Source organism: Stenella coeruleoalba, assembly GCF_951394435.1.
Source record: "Stenella coeruleoalba genome assembly, chromosome: 19".
In the NCBI taxonomy this organism is placed as follows: domain Eukaryota; kingdom Metazoa; phylum Chordata; class Mammalia; order Artiodactyla; family Delphinidae; genus Stenella; species Stenella coeruleoalba.
Window position 1 is genome coordinate 47,448,700 of NC_137165.1, and position 24,925 is coordinate 47,473,624.

The window sequence follows — 24,925 nt, forward strand, 5'->3', positions numbered from 1 at the left end:
ATAACCGAATCTGAATTCACTCCAAGTGAATTTTTATGTTTTATAGAACAATCTGACAAAAAACTTTATAATATGTATGAGACATTCAAAGAGTTAAATGAAGGCATAAGTTCTATTAAAAATGAGTAAGAAATATTGAAAAGACAAGCAGAGGGGGATGGAGGAGGGAGGAAAAGGTAGAAGACAACACATTTTTAGGACAGTGAAACTATTCTGTATGATAGTGTAATATGATTCTGTATTCTGTTATGTAACATGATTATATGACATCACTCATTTGTCAAATGCACAGAACTATACAACACAAAGAGTGAAACTTAATGTAAACTATGGACTTTAGTTAATAATAATGTATCAATACTGGCTTATGAATTGTACAAATATGCCACCCTAATGCAAGATGTTAATTATAGGAGAAACTGGGGTTGGGGGTAGTATACAAGAACTCTCTGCTTTCTGCATAATTTTTATGTAAATTTAAAACTGCTCTTAAAAATGAAGTCTATTTTCTAAAAAGGCAAGCATAAATGATATAAGAACAGGTAGATATAAAGGACCAATCACATATGCTGAAAATAAAAAAATCCTTATAATTAAAAATAAATTTTAAAATATGCTAGTACATATACGTTTGAATGTTGTTCCTCAAACTAAATCATCTTAGCAATAAATTCTTTAGTTAAAATAATGCTGAACGTTTCCTTTAAGTATAATTTTTCTTCCTCATTGGATAAGCGATACACTGTCAGAAGCAACACCACGACTGTATACTAGAATATTTGCAGTAGTTGTTAACATTTTTAAATGGCTGCATAGTATGTACAGTGCAGAAAAAGAAAAATGTTCAGTATATGTTGTCTCCAGCGTGATTCTGATTTTGTTTAAAATGTGTTTATATGTGAATACATTTATTAAAAGTAATATATGTAAGCTATATCCTAAAATTATTTTAAAATGGTCATCTTTGGAGGGGGGATGATCAAAGATTACCGAACCTTATTTTTGTTTACTTGGACAATGGTCGCGATCTCAGTATTTATCTAGCAGTGACTACCTTACTGAACTCTCTCTTAGATCTTAATAATTTTTCTTTGGGGTTTTGATATAATAATCATATATACACAATAACAAATTTTATCTCCTTTCTTTCTTTGGCTTAACCTTAGCTAGAATTTCTAGAGATGCTAAGCAATAATGTTGATTCTGGGCACTACCATCTGGTTTCTGACTTCAGTGGGAAGATGTCTAATGTCTCACAGTTATGTACAGTGTTTGTTAGTAGGATGATCAGTGTTGTCTTAACATCTCTCACCTTCTTAAAATGTACAAGGCACTTCTAGGGATGCTTTATATAGCCCACTTCTCTTTTAAAAAACTGTTTAAATATGTATGAATAGATGTCTTCTTTCAATTTTCAACAAATTCCCTAAGTAAGCAGAGGATTAGCCATGCCTGCAGATCATTTCCAAGTCAAGAAAGAAATCTGGTCTTATTTAATAAGCACACTTTATTTTCTTTCAACATTATTTTGCAGTTTCTCTGTCTACCTTTCTCCAGAAACGTAGCTCCTGATAACTTTTGGCAAAGACTGCGTCGCAGACAATAAGGGCTGTTGCCAAGAGGGTCCTCAAATGTTTTAATCAAAAGACTAACCTCCCCGAGTGGCTAGTTTAGAGATTACAATATACATGTAGATACCAAAATCTCTGTCATGCTTTAAAAGACATATGTCCCACTGCTTCTCATTCTAGGGACAAAAATGTAAAATCTAGAAAACAAGCTCAAATTTTAAGCTTAATGGAAATTTCAAGGGGAAAAGAAGAATAAAATTTGATGCTAAACACTGAACACAGGAGGATAGAAAATACCTTCTTACCTGCACTTCAATTTGTAGGTCTTTGTCTAGCAGTGCTCTCTTCTTCAGTATTTCGGCTTTGAGTTGCTCTTTGTGCTTGAAGAGCAGTGCAGAGAGCTTGCTGGCATTCTGTTTGCTACGTTTCTGTTCCACGCTCTCCTCTCGCTTCCGTTTTTTTGCTGCCTGTTTTTCTTCTTTATCTATCTTATCCAAAATATACTTCATCACCTGGTTACAGACAATCATTCTAGAGAGAAATACACAATCTATGTAATACTGGGCATCTCCTTCTGAAAGACTTAAGACAAAATTTTTCTACGTCTTTACAGTTGGTACAAACTTTCTGTGACTGGAAAGCTTCAGAGCGATTGGAACCAGTTATGAGCATCTGTTAGTACTGAGTGTTCTCATTTAATAAACTTCAATCAAGGTAAAAACAATATAAACTCAGAACTCCTGTGTGTGTGTGTGTGTGTGTGTGTGTGTGTGTGTTAAAGAGAAGAGACTGATATACAGTGAGACCCAGTGTAATGGGTTATAAACATTTCTCCCTACCTTTGATTCTCTTCTCTTTCAGCTGGAGTCATGGTCTTTTTCTGTTTTAAATGTTCTATTACAGCATTATGCTTCATCACCACCTTCAGGACAGAACAAAATCCAAAAATGCATATTTTATAATGACTACAAGTTGGTACACAGGTAACAACAGTAGAAATCTGAGCACATGTATGTGTTTCCCAAAGAAACTAAGAATTTTATATCGTAATACAAATAAAATGAGAGCTACTGTCTGGCCCGGGTGCTTATCACATACCCGGCACTGTGCCCAGGGAAGCAGCTGACATTACCTTGTTTATTCACCGTAACGACGCTGAAAGGTAGGGAAACTTTTATAAATGAGATAGTGAGACACAAAGAACTTACTAACTTGTTTGAGATTAAAGAATTAATACAGCTCTAATTTTAACCCAGCTATCATCCTTCAATAACCATGTTTTTAACATTATGCTCTCCGTCCCAGGCATTCATTTTAAAGATCACCCCACCCCCGCCCCATTGCCACCTTGTGCAGATATTAGGGTAAAGACAGACATTGTAATAATTCTCAGTTCATGGACCATACAGTGCTAAAAGCTGGATAATAATGCATTTTAACACATTATATATGACGTTAATTTTTTAAGAATATTACTATACATCTTCAAATTCCCTCTGCTGGGGCTTCCCTGGTGGTACAGTGGTTGAGAGTCCTGCCGATGCAGGGGACGCAGGTTCGTGCCCCGGTCCGGGAAGATCCCACATGCCGCGGAGCGGCTGGGTCCGTGAGCCATGGCCGCTGAGCCTGTGCGTCCGGAGCCTGTGCTCCGCAACAGGAGAGGCCACAACAGTGAGAGGCCCGCGTACCGCAAAAAAAAAAAAAAAAAAAAAAAATTCTCTGCTTCTTAAAACACTTCTAACAGGAACACCTTGGGACTTCCGGGAAGATGGCGGAAGAGTAAGACTCGGAGATCGCCTTCCTCCCCACAGATACACCAGAAATACATCTACGCGTGGAGCGGCTCCTGCGGAGCACCTACTGAACGCTGGCAGAAGACCTCGGACCTCCCAGGGGGCAAGGAACCCCCCACGTACCTGGTTAGGGCAAAAGAAAAAAATAAACAGAGACAAAAGGATAGGGATGGGTCCTGCACCAGCGGGAGGGAGCTGTGAAGGAGGAGAGGTGTCCACACGCTGGGAGGCCCCTTCGCGGGCGGAGACTGCGGGTGGCGGAGTGGGGGAGCTTCGGAGGCGGAGACTACGGGTGGCGGAGTGGGGGAGCTTCAGCGCCGCGGAGGAGAGCACGGCAACGGGGGTGCGGGGGGCAAGGCGGAGAGATTCCAGTGCAGAGGATCGGGGCCGACCGGCACTCGCCAGCCGAGGGGCTTGTCTGCTCGCCCGATGGGGCGGGCGGGGCTGGGAGCTGAGGCTCCGGCTTCTGTCGGAGCGCTGGGAGAGGACTGGGGTTGGCGGCGTGAACACAGCCTGCGGGGCGTTGGTGCACCGCGGCTAGCCGGGAGGGAGTCCGGGGAAAGGTCTGGACCTGCCGAAGAGGCAGGAGACTTTTTCTTCCCTCTTTGTTTCCTGGTGCGCGAGTAGAGGGGATTAAGAACGCTGCTTGGGAGAGCTCCGGGGACGGGCGCGGGACGGGCGCGCAACGGGCGCGAGCCGCGGCTGAAAGTGCGGAGCCCAGAGACGGACATGAGACGCTAAGGCTGCTGCTGCCGCCACCAGGAAGCCTGTGTGCGAACACAGGTCACTGTCCACACCCCCTTCCGGGGAGCCCCGCCACTGCTGGGGTCCCGGGATCCAGGGACAGCTCCCCCAGGAGAGTGCACGGCGCGCCTCAGGCTAGCAACGACACGCCGGCCTCTGCCGCCGCGGGCCCGCCCCACACTCCGCGACCCTCCCTACCACCCCCCCCCCCCCCCCCCCCCCCCGCCCTGAGTGAGCCAGAGCCTCCGAATCAGCGGCTCCTTTAACCCCGTCCTGTCTGAGCAAAGAACAGACGCCCTCCGGCAACCTACACGCACAGGCGGGGCCAAATCCAAAGCTGAGCCCCTGGGAGCTGTGAGAACAAAGAAGAGAAAGGGAAATCTCTCCCAGCAGCCTCAGAAGCAGCAGATGAAAGCTCCACAATCAACTTGATGTACCCTGCATCTGTGGAATACATGAATAGACAACGAATCATCCCAAATTAAGGAGCGGTGTGGATGAAAGGCTCTTGGTGCTGCAGCCAGGAGTTAGTGCTGTGCCTCTGAGGTGGGAGAGCCAACTTCAGGACACTGGTCCACAAGAGGCCTCCCAGCTGCACATAATATCAAACGGCGAAAATCTCCCAGAGATCTCCATCTCAACGCCAGCACCCAGCTTCACTCAACGACCAGCAAGCTACAGTGCTGGACATCCTATGCCAAACAATTAGCAAGACAGGAACACAACCCCACCCATTAGCAGAGAGGCTGCCCAAAATCATAATAAGTCTACAGACACCCCAAAACACACCACCAGATGTGGACCTGCCCACCAGAAAGACAAGATCCAGCCTCATCCACCAGAACACAGGCACTAGTACCCTCCACCAGGAAGCCTACACAACCCACTGAACCAACCTTAGCCATTGGGGACAGACACAAAAAACAACAGGAACTACGAACCTTCAGCCTGCAAAAAGGAGACCCCAAACACAGTAAGATAAGCAAAATGAAAAGACAGAAAAACACACAGCAGATGAAGGAGCAAGATAAAAACCCACCAGACCTAACAAATGAAGAGGAAATAGGCAGTCTACCTGAAAAAGAATTCAGAATAATGATAGTAAAGATGATCCAAAATCTTGGAAATAGAATAGACAAAATGAAAGAATCGGTTAACAAGGACCTAGAAGAACTAAAGATGAAACAAACAATGATGAACAACACAATAAATGAAATGAAAAATACTCTAGATGGGATCAGTAGCAGAATAACTGAGGCAGAAGAACGGATAAGTGACCTGGAAGATAAAATAGTGGAAATAACTACTGCAGAGCAGAATAAAGAAAAAAGAATGAAAAGAACTGAGGACAGTCTCAGAGACCTCTGGGACAATATTAAACGCACCAACATTCGAATTATAGGGGTTCCAGAAGAAGAAGAGAAAAAGAAAGGGACTGAGAAAATATTTGAAGAGATTATAGTTGAAAACTTCCCTAATATGGGAAAGGAAATAGTTAATCAAGTCCAGGAAGCACAGAGAGTCCCATACAGGATAAATCCAAGGAGAAATACGCCAAGACACATATTAATCAAACTGTCAAAAATTAAATACAAAGAAAGCATATTAAAAGCAGCAAGGGAAAAACAACAAATAACACACAAGGGAATCCCCATAAGGTTAACAGCTGATCTTTCAGCAGAAACTCTGCAAGCCAGAAGGGAGTGGCAGGACATATTGAAAGTGTTGAAGGAGAAAAACCTGCAACCAAGATTACTCTACCCAGGAAGGATCTCATTCAGATTTGATGGAGAAATTAAAACCTTTACAGACAAGCAAAAGCTGAGAGAGTTCAGCACCACCAAACCAGCTTTACAACAACTGCTAAAGGAACTTCTCTAGGAAAGAAACACAAAAGACGGAGAAGACCTACAATAACGAACCCAAAACAATTAAGAAAATGGGAATGGGAACACACATATCGATAATTACCTTAAATATAAATGGACTAAATGCTCCCACCAAAAGACACAGATTGACTGAATGGATACAAAAACAAGACGCATATATTTGCTGTCTACAAGAGACCCACTTCAGACCTAGAGACACATACAGACTGAAAGTAAGGGGATGGAAAAAGGTATTTCACACAAATGGAAACCAAAAGAAAGGTGGAGTAGCAATTCTCATATCAGACAAAATAGACTTTAAAACAAAGACTATTAGAAGAGACAAAGAAGGACACTACATAATGATCAAGGGATCGATCCAAGAAGAAGATATAACAATTGTAAATATTTATGCACCCAACATAGGAGCACCTCAATACATAAGGCAAATACTGACAGCCATAAAAGGGGAAATCGACAGTAACACATTCATAGTAGGGGACTTTAACACCCCACTTTCACCAATGGACAGATCATCCAAAATGAAAATAAATAAGGAAACACAAGCTTTAAATGATACATTAAACGAGATGGACTTAATTGATATTTATAGGACATTCCATCCAAAAACAACAGAATACACATTTTGCTCAAGTGCTCATGGAACATTCTCCAGGATAGATCATATCTTGGGTCACAAATCAAGCCTTAGTAAATTTAAGAAAATTGAAATTGTATCAAGTATCTTTTCCGACCACAACTCTATGAGACTCGATATCAATTACAGGAAAAGATCTGTAAAAAATACAAACACATGGAGGCTAAACAATACACTACTTAATAACGAAGTGATCACTGAAGAAATCAAAGAGGAAATCAAAAAATACCTAGAAACAAATGACAATGGAGACACGACGACTCAAAATCTATGGGATGCAGCAAAAGCAGTTCTAAGAGGGAAGTTTATAGCAATACAATCCTACCTTAAGAAGCAGGAAACATCTCGAATAAACCACCTAACCTTGCACCTAAAGCAATTAGAGAAAGAAGAACAAAAAAACCCCAAAGTTAGCAGAAGGAAAGAAATCATAAAAATCAGATCAGAAATAAATGAAAAAGAAATGAAGGAAACGATAGCAAAGATCAATAAAACTAAAAGCTGGTTCTTTGAAAGGATAAACAAAATTGATAAACCATTAGCCAGACTCATCAAGAAAAAAAGGGAGAAGACTCAAATCAATAGAATTAGAAATGAAGAAGGAGAAGTAACAACTGACACTGCAGAAATACAAAAGATCATGAGAGATTACTACAAGCAGCTCTATGCCAATAAAATGGACAACCTGGAAGAAATGGACAAATTCTTAGAAAGGCACAACCTGCCAAGACTGAATCAGGAAGAAATAGAAAATATGAACAGACCAATCACAAGCACTGAAATTGAAACTGTGATTAAAAATCTTCCAACAAGCAAAAGCCCAGGACCAGATGGCTTCATAGGCGAATTCTATCAAACATTTAGAGAAGAGCTATCACCTATCCTTCTCAAACTCTTCCAACATATAGCAGAGGGAGGAACACTCCCCAACTCATTCGAGGCCACCATCACCCTGATACCAAAACCAGAGAAGGATGTCACAAAGAAAGAAAACTACAGGCCAATATCACTGATGAACATAGATGCAAAAATCCTCAACAAAATACTAGCAAACAGAATCCAACAGCACATTAAACGGATCATACACCATGATCAAGTGGGGTTTATTCCAGGGATGCAAGGATTCTTCAATATATGCAAATCAATCAATGTGATAAATCATATTAACAAATTGAAGGAGAAAAACCATATGATCATCTCAATAGATGCAGAGAAAGCTTTTGACAAAATTCAACACCCATTTATGATAAAAACCCTGCAGAAAGTAGGCATAGAGGGAACTTTCCTCAACATAATAAAGGCCATATATGACAAACCCACAGCCAACATCGCCCTCAATGGTGAAAAACTGAAAGCATTTCCACTAAGATCAGGAACAAGACAAGGTTGCCCACTCTCACCACTCTTATTCAACATAGTTTTGGAAGTTTTAGCCACAGCAATCAGAGAAGAAAAGGAAATAAAAGGAATCCAAATCGGAAAAGAAGTAAAGCTGTCACTCTTTGCAGATGACATGATACTATACATAGAGAATCCTAAAGATGCTACCAGAAAACTACTAGAGCTAATCAATGAATTTGGTAAAGTAGCAGGATACAAAATTAACGCACAGAAATCTCTGGCATTCCTATACACTAAGGATGAAAAATCTGAAAGTGAAATCAAGAAAACACTCCCATTTACCATTGCAACAAAAAGAATAAAATATCTAGGAATAAACCTACCTAAGGAGACAAAAGACCTGTATGCAGAAAATTATAAGACACTGATGAAAGAAATTAAAGATGATACAAATAGATGGAGAGATATACCATATTCTTGGATTGGAAGAATCAACATTGTGAAAATGACTCTACTACCCAAAGCAATCTACAGATTCAGTGCAATCTCTATCAAACTGCCAATGGCATGTTTCACAGAACTAGAACAAAAAATTTCACAATTTGTATGGAAACACAAAAGACCCAGAATAGCCAAAGTAATCTTGAGAACGAAAAACGGAGCTGGAGGAATCAGGCTTCCTGACTTCAGACTATACTACAAAGCTACAGTAATCAAGACAGTATGGTACTAGCACAAAAACAGAAATATAGATCAATGGAACAGGATAGAAAGCCCAGAGATAAACCCACGCACATATGGTCACCTTATCTTTGACAAAGGAGGCAGGAATGTACAGTGGAGAAAGGACAGCCTCTTCAATAAGTGGTGCTGGGAAAACTGGACAGCTACATGTAAAAGTATGAGATTAGATCACTCCCTAACACCATACACAAAAATAAGCTCAAAATGGATTAAAGACCTAAATGTAAGGCCAGAAACTATCAAACTCTTAGAGGAAAACATAGGCAGGACACTCTATGACATAAATCGCAGCAAGGTCCTTTTTGACCCACCTCCTAGAGAAATGGAAATAAAAACAAAAGTAAACAAATGGGACCTAATGAAACTTAAAAGCTTTTGCGCAGCAAAGGAAACCATAAAGAAGACCAAAAGACAACCCTCAGAATGGGAGAAAATATTTGCAAATGAAGCAACTGACAAAGGATTAATCTCCAAAATTTATAAGCGGCTCATGCAGCTTAATAACAAAAAAACAAACAACCCAATCCAAAAATGGGCAGAAGACCTAAATAGACATTTCTCCAAAGAAGATATACAGATTGCCAACAAACACATGAAAGAATGCTCAACATCATTAATCATTAGAGAAATGCAAATCAAAACGACAATGAGATATCATCTCACACCAGTCAGAATGGCCATCATCAAAAAAATCTAGAAATAATAAATGCTGGAGAGGGTGTGGAGAAAAGGGAACCCTCTTACACTGTTGGTGGGAATGTAAATTGATACAGCCACTGTGGAGAACAGTATGGAGGTTCCTTAAAAAACTACAAATAGAACTACCATATGACCCAGCAATCCCACTACTGGGCATATACGCTGAGAAAACCATAATTCAAAAAGAGTCATGTACCAAAATGTTCATTGCAGCTCTATTTACAATAGCCCAGAGATGGAAACAACCTAAGTGTCCATCATCGGATGAATGGATAAAGAAGATGTGGCACATATATACAATGAAATATTACTCAGCCATAAAAAGAAACGAAATTGAGCTATTTGTAATGAGGTGGATAGACCTAGAGTCTGTCATACAGAGTGAAGTAAGTCAGAAAGAGAGAGACAAATACCGTATGCTAACACATATATATGGAATTTAAGAAAAAAAAATGTCATGAAAAACCTAGGGGTGAAACAGGAATAAAGACACAGACTTACTAGAGAATGGACTTGAGGCTATGGGGAGGGGGAAGGGTAAACGGTGACAAAGCGAGAGAGAGGCATGGACATATATACACTACCAAACGTAAGGTAGATAGCTAGTGGAAAGCAGCCGCATAGCACAGGGAGATCAGCTTGGTGCTTTGTGACCGCCTGGAGGGGTGGGATAGGGAGGGTGGGAGGGAGGGAGACGCAAGCGGGAAGAGATATGGGAACATATGTATATATATAACTGATTCATTTTGTTGTGAAGCTGAAACTAACATACCATTGTAAAGCAATTATACTCCAATAAAGATGTTAAAATGAGAAAAAAAAAAACACTTCTAACAACATTACAATCATCAAAGTTGCTAAGAGACTAGATCTTAATTATTCCAACCACTAAAAGGAAATGAAAATTATGTGACATGATAGGGGAGTTAATTATTGCTACAATGGCAGTCATATTACAAGATGTGAATGTATAAAATCAATAAGACATATACCTTAAATTAAATTTATACAATGTTATATGTCAAATATATTTCAATAAAAAATAAAATAAAAAGTGCTTCTACATACATGACCTCATTTAATCATTACAGTAACCCTGTGTGGCTGAAAGGGAGAGAGTTTTAATGAGGATATAGCTCAGGGGAGATCAGTGGGTTTCACAGACTGTAAACGGGAGACCCAGGAACTGGGTTCTCCTGACTTGGGAACACTTGAAACCCACACAAACTCCTGACTAGTGCGGAACGCTGCACATTCTCCCGCAATGCTATAGAGGATGTCACTATACATGTGGCTTTGTTTCAAGCAGAATAATTCTAACTCATCTAAATTGCCTTACTTCACTACAAAGCTACTGCACAATGCCACTTTTTATTTATGCTATGGAGTAATACTATTTAAATCTTTTTTTTACGAAGGTGTGGCTGGAAACACAAATGAGTTTAATCTGTCTATAAAATTTGCTTAGTCTACGTGCAAACTAAGGAATGACAACTGCAAAGAAATTGCTATGATGCCTGAAGTGGCTTCCAAACTTAGTTAAACCTTCAGGTTTCATATCAATGATACTTAAACTTCCTAAGTCCACTCTTTCCAACTTAGTTCTCCCAAAATACACGTCGTTTTTCCAGTAAGCACTGACTGTTTATATCCAACAGAGTTCCAAACCATAACAGTCATTCAGTACGTTTTGGTCAATCCAGTGCTGCTGCTAACTTGAAGCATCAATGACTTTTGTGTCTTATTTAAGGAAAGCTAACACAACCAAACACTAAGTCTAATGCACAGCACAATAATTCAAGCTACTGAACATGCTGCTTTTACTTAATAACTTTACCTGTTTCTGAATGATTTCACTTTGATTAGAAGCTTGGAGGGTGTGTTCCCGCTTAATTTCTATCTGTTGCTGCTTCTTCTTTTGCTGCTGATCCCTGAGTTGCTGAACCCTTTGCAACTGCTCTTGCACACTGGCTGCCTGCACTGTAACCACATTCTGAATCTGATGAGTCTGCACAGGGCTGCTTTGCTGCATCTGAATGGGGACCTGGAGTTTGATCTGCTGGGGCACACCACCTTGCTGAGCCTGTATCTGAGCCACAACCTGTGACTGGATCTGGGAGAGAACCTGGACTTGTTGCAGCTGCGGCACAGCAAGGACTTGGGGCTGAGGCTGCCGTACTTGGAGCAGAGGACGGGATGGGGACGAAACAGTAACTTGGCTTAACGTTTGTCCTGATGAAAGAGTTTGAGTTGAAGACTGTACCTGGGGTTGTGACTGTGGCTGGCCCTGGGAAGGTGGCTGAAGAGATGTGTGTGGCTGAATTGGAATCGGCTGTGAGGCTGTAGTCTGACCCTGGGACTGCTGTCCAGGAGACACTTGGGATGGAGTTGATGGACGCATTCGAGTCTGTGGTGGACTCTGGACACGAGCAGGAGACTGTCCTTGGACATTACTCTGAGGCTGACACTGTCCTGCACCTTGGGGTTTGGAGGACTGTGCTTGGGTGGGCTGTGCTTCAGGAGGGACGTGGGAGGCAGAAGTTGCTTGGGTCTGGGCTTCAGGCTGAGCTGGGGACGGGGGTTGGGTTGGGGGCTGGGGCTGTGCGGGCTGAGCAGTCTGAGGCTGGGCTTCTGCAGGACTCATGCTCGACGGCTGAGCTGGAGGCAGGCTCTTGGCTGGCTGCACCTGTGTCAGGGGCGATAATTTACTCTGTCTTTGTTCACTTGTACCTGTGAAAAGGAAAGACCAAATATTTCTTACTCTAGAACATGAGACTGTGGTTTAAGAAGAATTTGAAGGGGATTTTCTAAAGGTGAGAATTCTGCATTTCAGTACAGTACAGAAGATTGATGCCCTAGAAATGCTCCATCTAGAAACACCTAGGTCAGGACTCTCCTAAATTGGGGAACACGGGCCCTGTTCATGGCTGCCCTCCGCACATTTTGCTAAGTCTCCAGAGGGCTGGCTTCCAAAGCAAGGCACAGTCTCTGGAAATCAGCCAGGTCTTCTGGCCCAGGCTAAGGCCAGCCCACATTCCTCTCCTATGGCGTGACGCCAGTGAGTGACGGCCGCTTGCAGCAGGAGGCTCACCAAGTGCTCTGGTCCTGAAGCTCCCAATCATAGGTTATGAGCTGGAAATACCCACCTGCCCTGAGAGCACGTCATGACTCAATCAGTTCCTACAGGCTTGGTGAGGAGTTAGGAGTGGGCACAGTCACCACAATACTTTACTATTTTGTGCCAACCCCCCGCTTTCTATAGTTTTTAACAGGGGATGGTGGTGACAGGGAGGCTGTCAGAGCAAGAGATCTGGTCAAGCTCTTGTGAGGCTGACCAGTCAGCTGTGACACTCACCAGCTTGAGGCACATCCTCCCAAAGATAAAGACCAGCCCTCTGGCCCCCTCTGTCACCTAGCAACCCGTGACACTAACAAGCAGCATTTCCGACAAGCCCAGGTTCTACCTGCTGCTGTAGTGGAAACAGTGGTGGTGGTGCTGCTGGTTGCCGTGGCCGTTGTTGCCAGTGGGGTGAAGAGGAACCGCTGGACGGTACCATTTGGCATTGCGGCTTGCATCAGCTGCTGTCCTGGACCAGGAAGTATAGTCACCCCTTGAGGTATCAACTGCAACTGTCCAGTAGTTTGGCCTTGTCCTTGAATCACTACTGTCAAACCTTGATTGCCACCCTACGGAAAAAACACACAACATGTAAACCGTGTTCAAAGGATCGATCTGCAAGTATACCATTTTTATGTTGAACAGATCCTTTAAAATAATGAACATATGTGTTTGAATGTCTATGGAATGGTACCAAGAAAAATTCAGATAAGCTAAAATAAGAATATTTATTTTAAAAGATTGATGGTGTTTAGTGGAAAAAGCATGAACTAACAATCCAGAGTTCCAGTCTGAGTTCTCCAAACGGACAGCCAGGTTATCTGTCTGTAAGTAACATCGCTGCTCTGGATCTAAATTTCCCAATCTATAAAATAAGGGTGTGAAGTGAATAACTAAGGTCTGCACAAAATTCTGATTTTAAATCATCTTATTTTATAACTTTCAAAGCATCTTTAGACATACTTTAGACATGCCTCATTTGATTCTCACAATAGACTTGTGACTTTGTGGATTAGGGAGAGAAAATATTACTACAATCTTTCTACCAATTAGGAAACTCAAGTTAGAAAGTTCAAGTCTCCTACCCAGAGTGAGACGGCAAGTTCAAGGTGAGATATAATGAGAAGCCCAGGTCTCCTAGTTTCAGTTTTTTCACTATGTACCAAATGACCTATGGAGTGTGTTGGTGTGTGCCAACGTATAGAAAGCTTAGGGTTCTAGATGTGGAATGCAAACACCATGTGAGGAAGGTCACTAATGTCTGAGTAATCATCCAAATGGGGACTAGGAACTAAAAACTCCATCTGCACTGCCTCTTCTGTCCAGGACTTCTTAATCCTCAACCATCAGGAACATGGTGGAGAATTAGAAAGCAAACGTAAAAACAAGCCACCCTAAGTTCCCAACAGCCAAAACGGATGCTACAAAGTTCCTACAGTGATGCTAAGCTCCATGCACTTTACTCAGGAGTCCCTTACTACAGCAGTCCCCAGCCTTTTGTGCACCAGGGACTGGTTTCGTGGAAGACAATTTTTCCACGGACGGGGTGGGTGGGTGGGTGACGGTGCAGGCGGTGACACGCGGGACGGGGAGGGACGGGGAGCGGCAGATGAAGCTTCGCTCGCTCGCCCACCCCTCACCTCCTGCCATGTGGCCTGGTTCCTAACAGGCCACAAACCGGTTAAGGACCCCTGCCTTATTCACTATTGCTTTTCTAAAACATTTTTGTGCACAGTCAAAACTACATACAATACCAAGTATAGTTTAATGAATAATTATAAAGTGAACGTCTATAAAACCAGCATTCAGGTCATCACTGCCAGTATCCAAGAAGGCCCCTATGTGACCTGCTCTGGTCTTAATTCCCCTCCTTTGCCCTAGAGGTAAGCACTACTCTCACTGTTACAATAACTGCAGTTCTTCATAGTGCGACCACTTAGGTATAGCTCTCTAAGGGCCACAGACTCACAACTTCAGGAGCACCATTCAGGAAGAATTCAAATGGTGTCCCCTCCAGGTAGGCAATGCAGCAGGCCCATAACCCTACACATGTAGCTAGTTTTGCCTGTTTCTGAATCTTATGCAAATAGATCATACTGTAATTCTGTTTGTTACTTGCTTTTTTATTTAGCTCAGCAATGTAGTTCTATGTGGCTGTTGTTTGTTCACTTCCATTGCTAGAGGAAGGCAACTTATTTATCTAATTGACTGCAGATTGACATTTGGGTTGTTCCCAGTTTTTGACTCTTATGAACAATGCTGCTGTATATATTCATGTCCATCGCCCTGGTGCTCAGACGAACAAGAACTTCTCCAGGAAACATACCTAGAAGGAGAACTACTATGACGTGGGGCATGTGTCTTCAGCTTTGCTACATAGTGTCTACAGTTTTTCAAGGTGGCTAAAGCAATTTATAATACTACCAGGTGTGTATGAGAGTTCATTCTGCTCCATGTCTTTGCTGTCTCTTGATTTTGTCTGACATTTTAGTTTATACCAATCTCTTAGATATATGGTTTTAATATGCATTTCCCTCATTACTAACAAAATTCAGCAGTTTTTTGGATTTATGGACGTTTAGATTTCCTCTTTTCTCGACAAGTTTGTTTGCTCTTTTTTTCCTACCGAACTATCTGGATTTTTTTCCTTCTTAATTTGTAGTAGTAATTCTTCATGTATTCTGCAGAATAGTCCTTGGCTGGTTGTAGTTATACCTTCCCTCGTTCTTTTCACTCTTTTATAATGTTTGATGAACTGAAGTTCTTATTTCTAAGGTTGTTGAATTTATAAATCTTTTCCTTTATGGCTAGTATTTTCTGTCTTTAAGAAAGCCTTTCCTGGGCTTCCCTGGTGGTGCAGTGGTTAAGAATCCGCCTGCCAATGCAGGGGGCATGGGTTCGAGCCCTGGTCTGGGAAGATCTCACATGCCACGGAGCAACTAAGCCTGTGTGCCACAACTACTGAGCCTGTGAGCCACAACTACTGAAGCCCGCATGCCTAGAGTCCATGCTCCACAACAAGAGAAGCCACCACAATGAGAAGCCCAGGCACCACAACAAAGAGTGGTCCCGCTCGCCACAACTAGAGAAAGCCCACGCACAGCAACGAAGACCCAACGCAGCCAAAAATAAATAAATAAATATTTTTTAAAAAAAGTATTTTTGTTTGACTCTAGGAACCAGACATTTAAAAAAGTAAGTAGATTTTTAAACGTCCAAAGATTAAGTACGTGTTTTAAAGCTTACAGCAAGAGTAAGTAAGATCACTTGTAAAGTTAAAATGGAAGTCACATTACTTACGTGGCCCTGTGTTAACTGGGTGAGTTGAGCCATGGTAAGCTTCACCTGTCCTTGCTGGGGGCGAGGGGGCTGTGAGGTTGAAGGCTGTAGACTTGCAGTGGGTGCTCCTGAAGTTAGTCCTTTCTGTGCAGGTGTTGAGGAAACTGTACTAGGGGCAGAGATCGCAGTGGAAACAGGCTGCCCTCTGATGATCTGCGTCACAACCTGTTGAGGAGTACCTATGCAAAGAGCAAAACATTAGAATGCTTCTATGCCCTAAGCAATACTCTGAGTTGAAATGTCGTTTAACGCTTCAGATGAATGTATTCTTCTCAATTTTCAAAAAGACTTACGGGATGCTGACATACTGATGCATTCAGCCATATACCCACACCCAAAGGACCCACCTGGTTGTCAGTGAGCCTGTTTCCACTCAGCTCACTAACAACCACTCTCCCATTCCTGCTCTCTGCAGTAGTCAAAAAATAAAATAAAATAAAAAATAATAATAATGCTCTTCCTATGAATCTAAAGCCAAAATGACAATAGGGAAGATGGAAGAGCCTATGTAAAATGTGCCATTAGGCTGCCTTTCCTTAGGAATATAAATGAAAAGATAATAATTAATTTATGTGATTTTTAAACAAAACATATAGAATCTGGAATATTCTGGGACAATTATATTTATAAATGAGTTTTTGTTACAGCTATCTGCTACTTAGTTGGGAGGAACCAAGAGGGCAAGAACCCCTGTATCCTCAATACTAGAGCAAGGTGCTCAAGTGCTTCCATAGTTACTGCTGAATAAACATCTATAGAATGAATGAAGTTTAACTGAAATGGCTCCATAGTCTTCTAAAAACTTGTTTCTCATTTAACCTGATGAAACTAGAAGAAAAAGCAGGTGGTAATTATTTGGCAGCTAATTTTACACTTATAAAATCTGAATTCATTATTAATTCGTAAATATTATATTTCTGAAATTTTGTATTCACTTCCTGTTTTTCCTCATATGTCTACATATATATTTCTGTGTATATTCTTTAAAATGACCGGTGCTTAATATTATTGCATTATGTATAAAATTAAACCTATTTTGACATTTAGAACACTTTCCCTTTTTCTTTTTTTAAATAATACCCTGGTGAAATCCTTGCTTATAAATTTTTATGTGCTTCTAATTATTTCCTTAGAATATACTCCTCCCAAAATTACTGGATTCATAGCAGGAACATAGTATTAAATTGAATTTAGAAAGGTTATACCCATTCATACTCCCATCACCACTGGGTGCCCATTTCACTGAACCCTTTCCAACCCTATCACTAAAGTATCACATTCCAGCAATCAGAAATAGTATGATAGCGTCACAGTGTCTGCATGACTTCAGTTGGTCTACTTTCCTTTGGTATCATGCTCCTAAATTCTGATGGCTTGTAAATATGCTATAGATACTGGCAGTGTAAGTTTTTCATCATTACTCTTTCTTCTCAACTTTACTTGGTTATTGTCCACTTATTCTTCAAGATGAATCAAAAAACAGTGCAGTACATATAGACAAGTGCTTGAAGTTGAGAACTTCTGGACCCCAACACTCTGTCCTTGTACTGCAGTTTGAGGAACAGTTAATGAAAAGTTACTTTCGTTTATCACCTTGTATTTTCTTTTTTCTATCTTTATTGGACTATAATTGCTTTTCAATGTGTTAGTTTCTGCTGTACAACAAAGTGAATCAGCTATATGTATACATACATCCTTATATCACCTTGTATTGATACGGTGTCATCATAAACACAGATGGATAAAAGGGCTGGTATTGACTGATTATATGATGGTCATTCAGATGATTCCCAATATGTACATGTTCAATTATGTTTAGATTATCATCAAAATTCAAAAATTAAAACACTTTTTATTACAACCTGGGAGTGTTCAACTTTGGGAAAGGCTAGCGTGGTGGTAGGAATAGGGATAAGTTGACCTGCACACACTCAGACACACACTACACACATCCATCCACCCTCGACCTCTCTGACCACAACTCCTAAGACTCTTACTGTCTTCACTGGGCCCCACCAGCCTCACTGGCCACCTTGCTTTTCATACGACACACCAGACACACTCATATGTGAAGCTATATATTCACATATGCAAGTCTAAGTATATTACCATTTATCATCCATAAACTTTTCTTCTTTACATTAGTTTTATCTTTCCTTTTAGTTGGCTGCCTAACTGACAGCTATTTTTAAACATGAATAGATACTGAATTTTACCAATTGTCTCTGTAGCATTAACTGAAATAAGGAATCATACTTTCTTCTCTGGGGTAAATTTTGCTTAGGTATTAGGATATTTCCTTTAAAAAAATACTATGCTATGTTTCATATTAGAATTATGCTAAATTTGTAAAATGAATGGGAAAGAATTTATCTACCCCTTTCCCCTTATGGCCTGCAACTATTTTTTATAAGAAGGAAATTGTTTCCTAACCATTTCAAAGAATTTTATCCATAAAACCATGAGGTCTGGAATTCTTTTTTGTAGGTAACACTATGGCAACTTTCCAAATTTCTTTCCTTGATGTGAGTCATTAAGACTTGAAATTTATAAGCATAGTATATAATTATGCCTTGTTATTCAAACAGATTTAGTTCCTTCTATTTTTATTGCACTTTCTCATTCCTACTTTTTGTAAACTAGCATTTTGTTCCCCTTTCTCTAGACTTGCAAAAAGAAAATGGTTTAATATTTGCCTTTTCTGTCTTATAATCATTACTTATACTTTACTTCCTTCTTCCTGTTTTCATTTAAGACTTGTTTTATATATTTTTCTAACTTCTGGTTAAGATTTAATATGGGTTTTTTTTTTTGTCTGTTTTGTTCACCAATGTGTTTCAACTGCCTAGAGTAGGTGCTCAAAAATATTTGTTGAATGAATGAATTTGCCTCTCAGTTCAGCTTTGCAGCCTGGCTTAGCTGCTACTTGATAATCTGTTTGTGATGACACATCTGATGTTTCTTTAACATAAAAGTTACTTTTGAGAACATACGTTTTTAAATTCCAAGCAAGTAAGCATTCTTAGTATACTACCTTAATGTTAATTTCTAGCTTTACTACAAAAAATGTAGCCTATACACATTCTACTTTTCGGAATTCATCAAGGTTTTACCTGTGGCTCATTATAAGACCATTTTCATACAAATAGTTCATAAATATTTAAAACTAATGTGTATTCCTAAAGGTACAGAAGTTGATACAGTCTGTTTCTGGTCTACTATGCTTCTGTTAATCCCTCCTTGATCTCAAATAGTTTTTGCTTTATACACTTCAATGACATCTTATTTAAAGATCCAAGATTGCACCTTCACTGCAATCTATATCTTTAAGCCAAATATAAAGTGACTTTCTTTGTCCTAGTTATTGTTTCTTTAAAATACTGAATTCGACTCTGTTCAGTATTAGTAGGATTATGCATGTCTTCCCTCTGCCTATCCCTTCTTTCTTTCTTTTTTTGTCCTTTATTTCATGTGTCTTTGACCATCTTTTTATGTTTTACATTCTCTGGTGATTTGCTTTTAGGAATGTTTCTCATAAATGCACAGTTCGATTTCTTTTTTCACTCAATCTTTACAGGCTTCAACTTTTAATATGGGAGCTTTAACTTATTTACATTAAAAAGGGCAGGCACTGCCTCTGTAATCTTGTTTTATGCTTTCCATTTAAATGCTTCTTAGCCATTTCCTTGATTTTATCTTTTGCCACACAGACTGTTTTCTTTGCTCATTCTCTTTACTCCAATGATCTGAATGTATCTATCTCATTTACTAGAGGTTTTAAGAACATTTTTAACAAGCATACTTGGACCTGCTTTTCTCTTATTGACAATGCCAGAAATGAAACAAAATCTTATGGGTGTATCCCATGATGAATCAGAAATTTAGTATGCTTCGAAATCTTAATTCATATTGGTATTTTCCAGTATGTAGAGTGCCAAATACAGAATATTATAGATTTCCTAGACTGACTCTTTAGATGTAAAATGATAATACTGGATGGATGAATACCTGGCTGTACCATCACAGGTGTTCGAATAATTGCCTTTCCTAGTGTTGACTGTTGGAGTGGTGTTCTAATCACCGTCATACCAGGGCGGATCTGAGGCCCTGTGATTACCTACAAATAACACAAAGGACAATGAATTAAAATGTTTTTAAAAGACTAAAGCATGATGGACTTAGAACAGATATCTTTAAACATTCCATATTGATAAACATGTCTACAGAAATTACAGAAGCTCTTGGACATTACATATTAAATTATATTAAGCATCAGAATAAAGATAGAACTTTGAGGGGAAAAAAAGTAATTTAAATGAGATCACAAGAAATTCCTTGTCACTGATACCAAGAATAGCCTACAGACTATAAGGAAGGATACAAGACCCAAGAAAGCTCTGCTCTATAACCACCACAGTTGCTCACAGGAAAATGATGAGTCCTATTTTCCCTGAGCTCCAATCCTTATCTGTAACCTGGAGAACACAGGGGCAAGATCAGAGACCAGAAGTTCTTTCCTAATTTAAAGGAGAGACTACACAGCATATTATTTTCAGTGTTAGGTTTAGAACATTCTCAAGTCTGCAAAACATTAAACTTTTTCCATAACACTAGTGCCAAGGAAATGATGTATCTAATATGTGTGCATATCAGCTGATAGACTAGTTAATGCTGTGGATTATGTTTTCACTCTACTTCTTAGCTGCACAGCACGTCGTTTTCCTGGGTGATCCAGTATTGCCCATTGTTTTCAATAAAGACATTTTCTTTGTAAAATCCTGGAAAGCAATTCTTATGATTCATAAACTATACTAATGTGCTATTAACTAAATGTTAAAAATTAACAGTTCACTTGAAATGTAAGTAACAGATTTTTTTAAAAATCAGTACTTTGTCACAGATTAAGTAAAAGGTAAAGAAAAATTAGAAGCTGGATTAATCCTGGAAGAGGTCATTCTAAAAACTTCAACCAATGTGGTTAACACCAAATAAACCTGTAAAGAACTCTTACTTGGGAAGTGCTTGTAGTTCCTCCAGAGCTTGAGGTATTGGGCCTAATCGTGACTGTTGCTGTCCTGGGCTGGAATGAAGTAAAGGTTTGCTGACTTGTACCTGTACTGGATGGAATGATACCCAGGACTTTCTGCTGTACTTGAACAACGCCTTGAAAAAAAGATGAAGAAGTAATTGATAACTGCCCCTTTCATAAAACATTAGGTATTGCTTGGTTCCTGAGGAGAAACCAGGTGTGGCGGGGGTTTATTGTGGGCTACATAAAATGTGAGATCCGAAGACTGAAATCAGTGAAAAGGAAATGAAAAATAATGGCAACAGTATGATCTGGCAAATGTGAATTAAAACTCTTCACATTTCCCTTACCTCCTTGCGTTGCTGGCACATTTACAGCGACAATCTTGCTGTTTGCAGGAAGTGGCAGTTTGGTAATTACTTTTCCTGCCATAGTGACTGGATTGCCTGTAATTTGGAACGTCTGACCTGTGCTGGCAATGGTTGTAGCAGATGTGGCAGCTGTGCTGGTGGCTAATGGGGTATAAGACATTTAATAAGCTTCAGATTTAAAATAACCAGCAACGTAGTGACTTCTAGGAAGGCACCAATGCATGAAATGTGGCTCATTTTGTATTTTTAAGAAAACATTCCTCTCCACTCAAAGTAAGTGAACCATGTAAATGCTGAAAGTGAAATAATGTAAGAGAGGAGTTTTGCTAATGTAATATTATGAATATTATCTGTAACAAACCTACTGTTACAGTTTGTTTGCTCAATCAGCTGCAGAAGAAAAATACTTTTCTAAAGAAACATTTCATTTCAGTAGGTAAAGGACTGAAATTTCTTTTTCTTGAATGAAAGCAATCTTTTATTTAATCACAGTTGTGTACCTGAATTTGACTGGCCTTGCTTAACCCAGGTAGCAAAGGTCTGATGAAAGTTCTTGTTCTGCTGGAATGTTACTGTAGCTGGAGATCCAACTTTAGTAGTTAGTACCATTTTAGTGCCAGTTGTAACTGAGCCACTTATGGGGGCCACCATAACTTTCTGTGCTGGAGAGATGGTACTAGTTGTACTGTTTGTTGGGGAAGTAGTGGAAGCTGCAATTACTGTAGGCTTCTGCTGTTCCAATCGTTTCTAGAAAAGTCAGGGAGAGAAATCATGAACCAAAATCGTTCCAAATAAAAACACCATTCTGCATGAAGTCCAGCCACATTTCCTCTCAATCTAAGAAAGTGCACCAAATTTCTAAAATATTTAACTTCTGAAAATATGCCCGTACAAATTTACACTTGAATTTAATTTCTCGAGGGAGGCAACATTTTTATGACTCTAAATCACATATACTTTATTAAAAGCAGTAAGTTTTTGGTAACATAAATTTGAAATGATCAAGTTTTTCCAGTCTGTGCAAAGGTCCAAGCTTTCAGACTGAAAGTGCAAGAGACGTGGGTGATCTTACTGGAGATAGGGATACCTTGCGATTCAGCTGTGGGGTTTAGAACAGACAGACAGCAAATGATGGGACCTGTCATGTTAATTTACCCAATCATAAAGAACATGTCAATATTTAAGTATCACTATTCAAGTTGGCAAACCTGCAATCAAACAAGCTGAAAATAATAAATAATTTTACTAGATTTATATTTTTCAGTTCAAGTATTTTTACAGAAAAATCCTTTAGACTATTTTATACAGAACGGTATAATCGGATCTTTCAGACTATAGTGTTATTAAAGACGATTTGCGTTTCTTTACCCAGAGATTGCTGCCTTTTCCTGACAGCTTATCGACATGACAGTTTAAGTTTACAATGTAAAAACTACAACTTGACCTTTTTGAATTATGGTTTCCTCAGTGTATATGCCCAGTAGTGGGATTGCTGGGTCATATGGTAGTTCTATTTTTACTTTTTTAAGGAACCTCCATGCTGTTCTCCATAGTGACTGTACCAATTCACATTCCCACCAGCAGTGCAAGAGTGTTCCCTTTTCTCCACACCCTCTCCAGCATTTATTGTTTCTAGATTTTTTGATGATGGCCATTCTAACTGGTGTGAAGTGATACCTCATTGTCGTTTTGGTTTGCATTTCTCTAATGATTAGTGATGTTGAGCATCCTTTCATGTGTTTGTTGGCAATCTGTATATCTTCTTTGGAGAAATGTCTATTTAGGTCTTCTGCCCATTTTTGAATTGGGTTGTTTATATTTTTGATATTGAGCTGCATGAGCTGCTTGTAAATTTTGGAGATTAATCCTTTGTCAGTTGCTTCGTTTGCAAATATTTTCTCCCATTCTGAGGGTTGTCTTTTCGCCTTGTTTATGGTTTCCTTTGCTGTGCAAAAGCTTTTAAGTTTCATTAGGTCCCATTTGTTTACTTTTGTTTTTATTTCCATTTCTCTAGGAGGTGGGTCAAAAAGGATCTTGCTGTGATTTATGTCACAGGGTGTTCTGCCTATGTTTTCCTCTAAGAGTTTTATAGTGTCTGGCGTTACATTTAGGTCTTTAATCCATTTTGAGTTTATTTTTGTGTATGGTGTTATGGAGTGTTCTAATTTCATTCTTTTACATGTAGCTGTCCAGTTTTCCTGGTTCTGAAGAACCTAGAGGAAGGACAGGAATTAAGATGCAGACATAGAGAATGGACTTGAGGACACGGGGAGGGGGAAGGGTAAGCTGGGACGAAGTGAGAGAGTGGCATGCACATATATATATATATACTACCAAATGTAAAATAGACAGCTAGTGGGAAGCAGCCACACAGCACAGGGAGATCAGCTAAGTGCTTTGTGACCACCTAGAGGGGTGTGATAGGGAGGGTGGGAGGGAGATGCAAGAGGGAGGAAATATGGGATATATGTACATGTATAGCTGGTTCACTTTGTTATAAAGCAGAAACTAACACACCATTGTAAAGCAATTATACTCCAATAAAGATGTTAAAACAAACAAACAAACAAAAAAAAACCGACAGCTGGCACTGACTACAAACCTGGTGGCAAACCCTTTACCCCTTCATTATCTTATTTAATTCTTGGACCAACCCAATAAAGTTGCTGGTACTGTGATTTAAAGATGAAGAAACTGAGACTTAGAGAGGTTGTAAAACTAGCCCAAGGTCACAGAGCTAGTAAATGCTGGAGCTGAGTTGTGTACGAAGATCAAATTCCAATGCTGAACAATTTCTTGCCATCAAACACTGCTCACCAAAGACAGCATACCTAGTCTTTTTACTGTTACTTTTGTATATGTCCTCTATGCCTTAAAATAATGTGAGGTATTTTACATAATTTCTCATTCCTCAGAAGAAAATGAGGGCTTCCCTGGTGGCGCAGTGGTTGAGAATCTGCCTGCCAATGCAGGGGACACGGGTTCGAGCCCTGGTCTGGGAAGATCCCACATGCTGTGGAGCAACTAAGCCCATGTGCCACAACTACTGAGCCTGCACTCTAGAGCCCACAAGCCACAACTACTGAAGCCCGTGCACCTAGAGCCCGTGCTTCGCAACAAGAGAAGCCACCGCAATGAGAAGCTCGCGCACCGCAACGAAGAGTAGCCCCCACTAGCTGCAAGTAGAGAAAACCTGCACGCAGCAACAAAGACCCAACGTAGTCAAAAATAAATAAATAAATAAATTTATATTTAAAAAAAAAAGAAGAAAAGGAGCTTAGTTTTGGATTCTTGGAAATGTCATCCAATTGGATCAGTTAAAAAATAAAGGAGGTGGGCTTCCCTGGTGGCGCAGTGGTTGAGAGTCTGCCTGCCGATGCAGGGGACGCGGGTTCATGCCTCGGTCCGGGAAGATCCCACATGCCGCGGAGCGGCTGGGCCCGTGAGCCATGGCCGCTAAGCCTACGCGTCCGGAGCCTGTGCTCCGCAACGGGAGAGGCCACAACAGTGAGAGGCCCACGTACCGCAAAAAAAAAAATGAAAAAAAATAAAAATAAATAAAAATAAAGGAGGCAAGAAAAACAAAACAGCTAAACCCATAGTTATTTTCTGGGGCTATGCCTTCAAAAATTGGAAATGTTGACTATGGG

At 40.1% G+C, this 24,925-nt stretch overlaps 1 protein-coding gene across 16 annotated transcripts in view; it reads right to left on the bottom strand.

Annotated features, from left to right (window-relative positions):
• The window catches only part of BPTF (bromodomain PHD finger transcription factor), a 141,644-nt gene that overhangs the window by 19,938 nt on the left and 96,781 nt on the right, over nt 1-24,925 (bottom strand). For 8 of the 16 annotated variants that reach the window (XM_079904277.1, XM_079904288.1, XM_079904289.1 and 5 more), the window contains 9 exons: nt 21,776-22,022; nt 21,255-21,416; nt 20,887-21,038; nt 19,884-19,992; nt 15,837-16,054; nt 12,883-13,105; nt 11,256-12,148; nt 2,411-2,493; nt 1,877-2,102 (listed from right to left, as the gene is read on the bottom strand). In XM_079904277.1, the coding sequence (XP_079760403.1) occupies nt 1,877-2,102; nt 2,411-2,493; nt 11,256-12,148; nt 12,883-13,105; nt 15,837-16,054; nt 19,884-19,992; nt 20,887-21,038; nt 21,255-21,416; nt 21,776-22,022 (2,313 nt within the window). The remainder of the gene's footprint in view (nt 1-1,876; nt 2,103-2,410; nt 2,494-11,255; nt 12,149-12,882; nt 13,106-15,836; nt 16,055-19,883; nt 19,993-20,886; nt 21,039-21,254; nt 21,417-21,775; nt 22,023-24,925) is intronic. The other 8 variants (XM_079904278.1, XM_079904279.1, XM_079904283.1 and 5 more) reach the window with 3 other exon arrangements.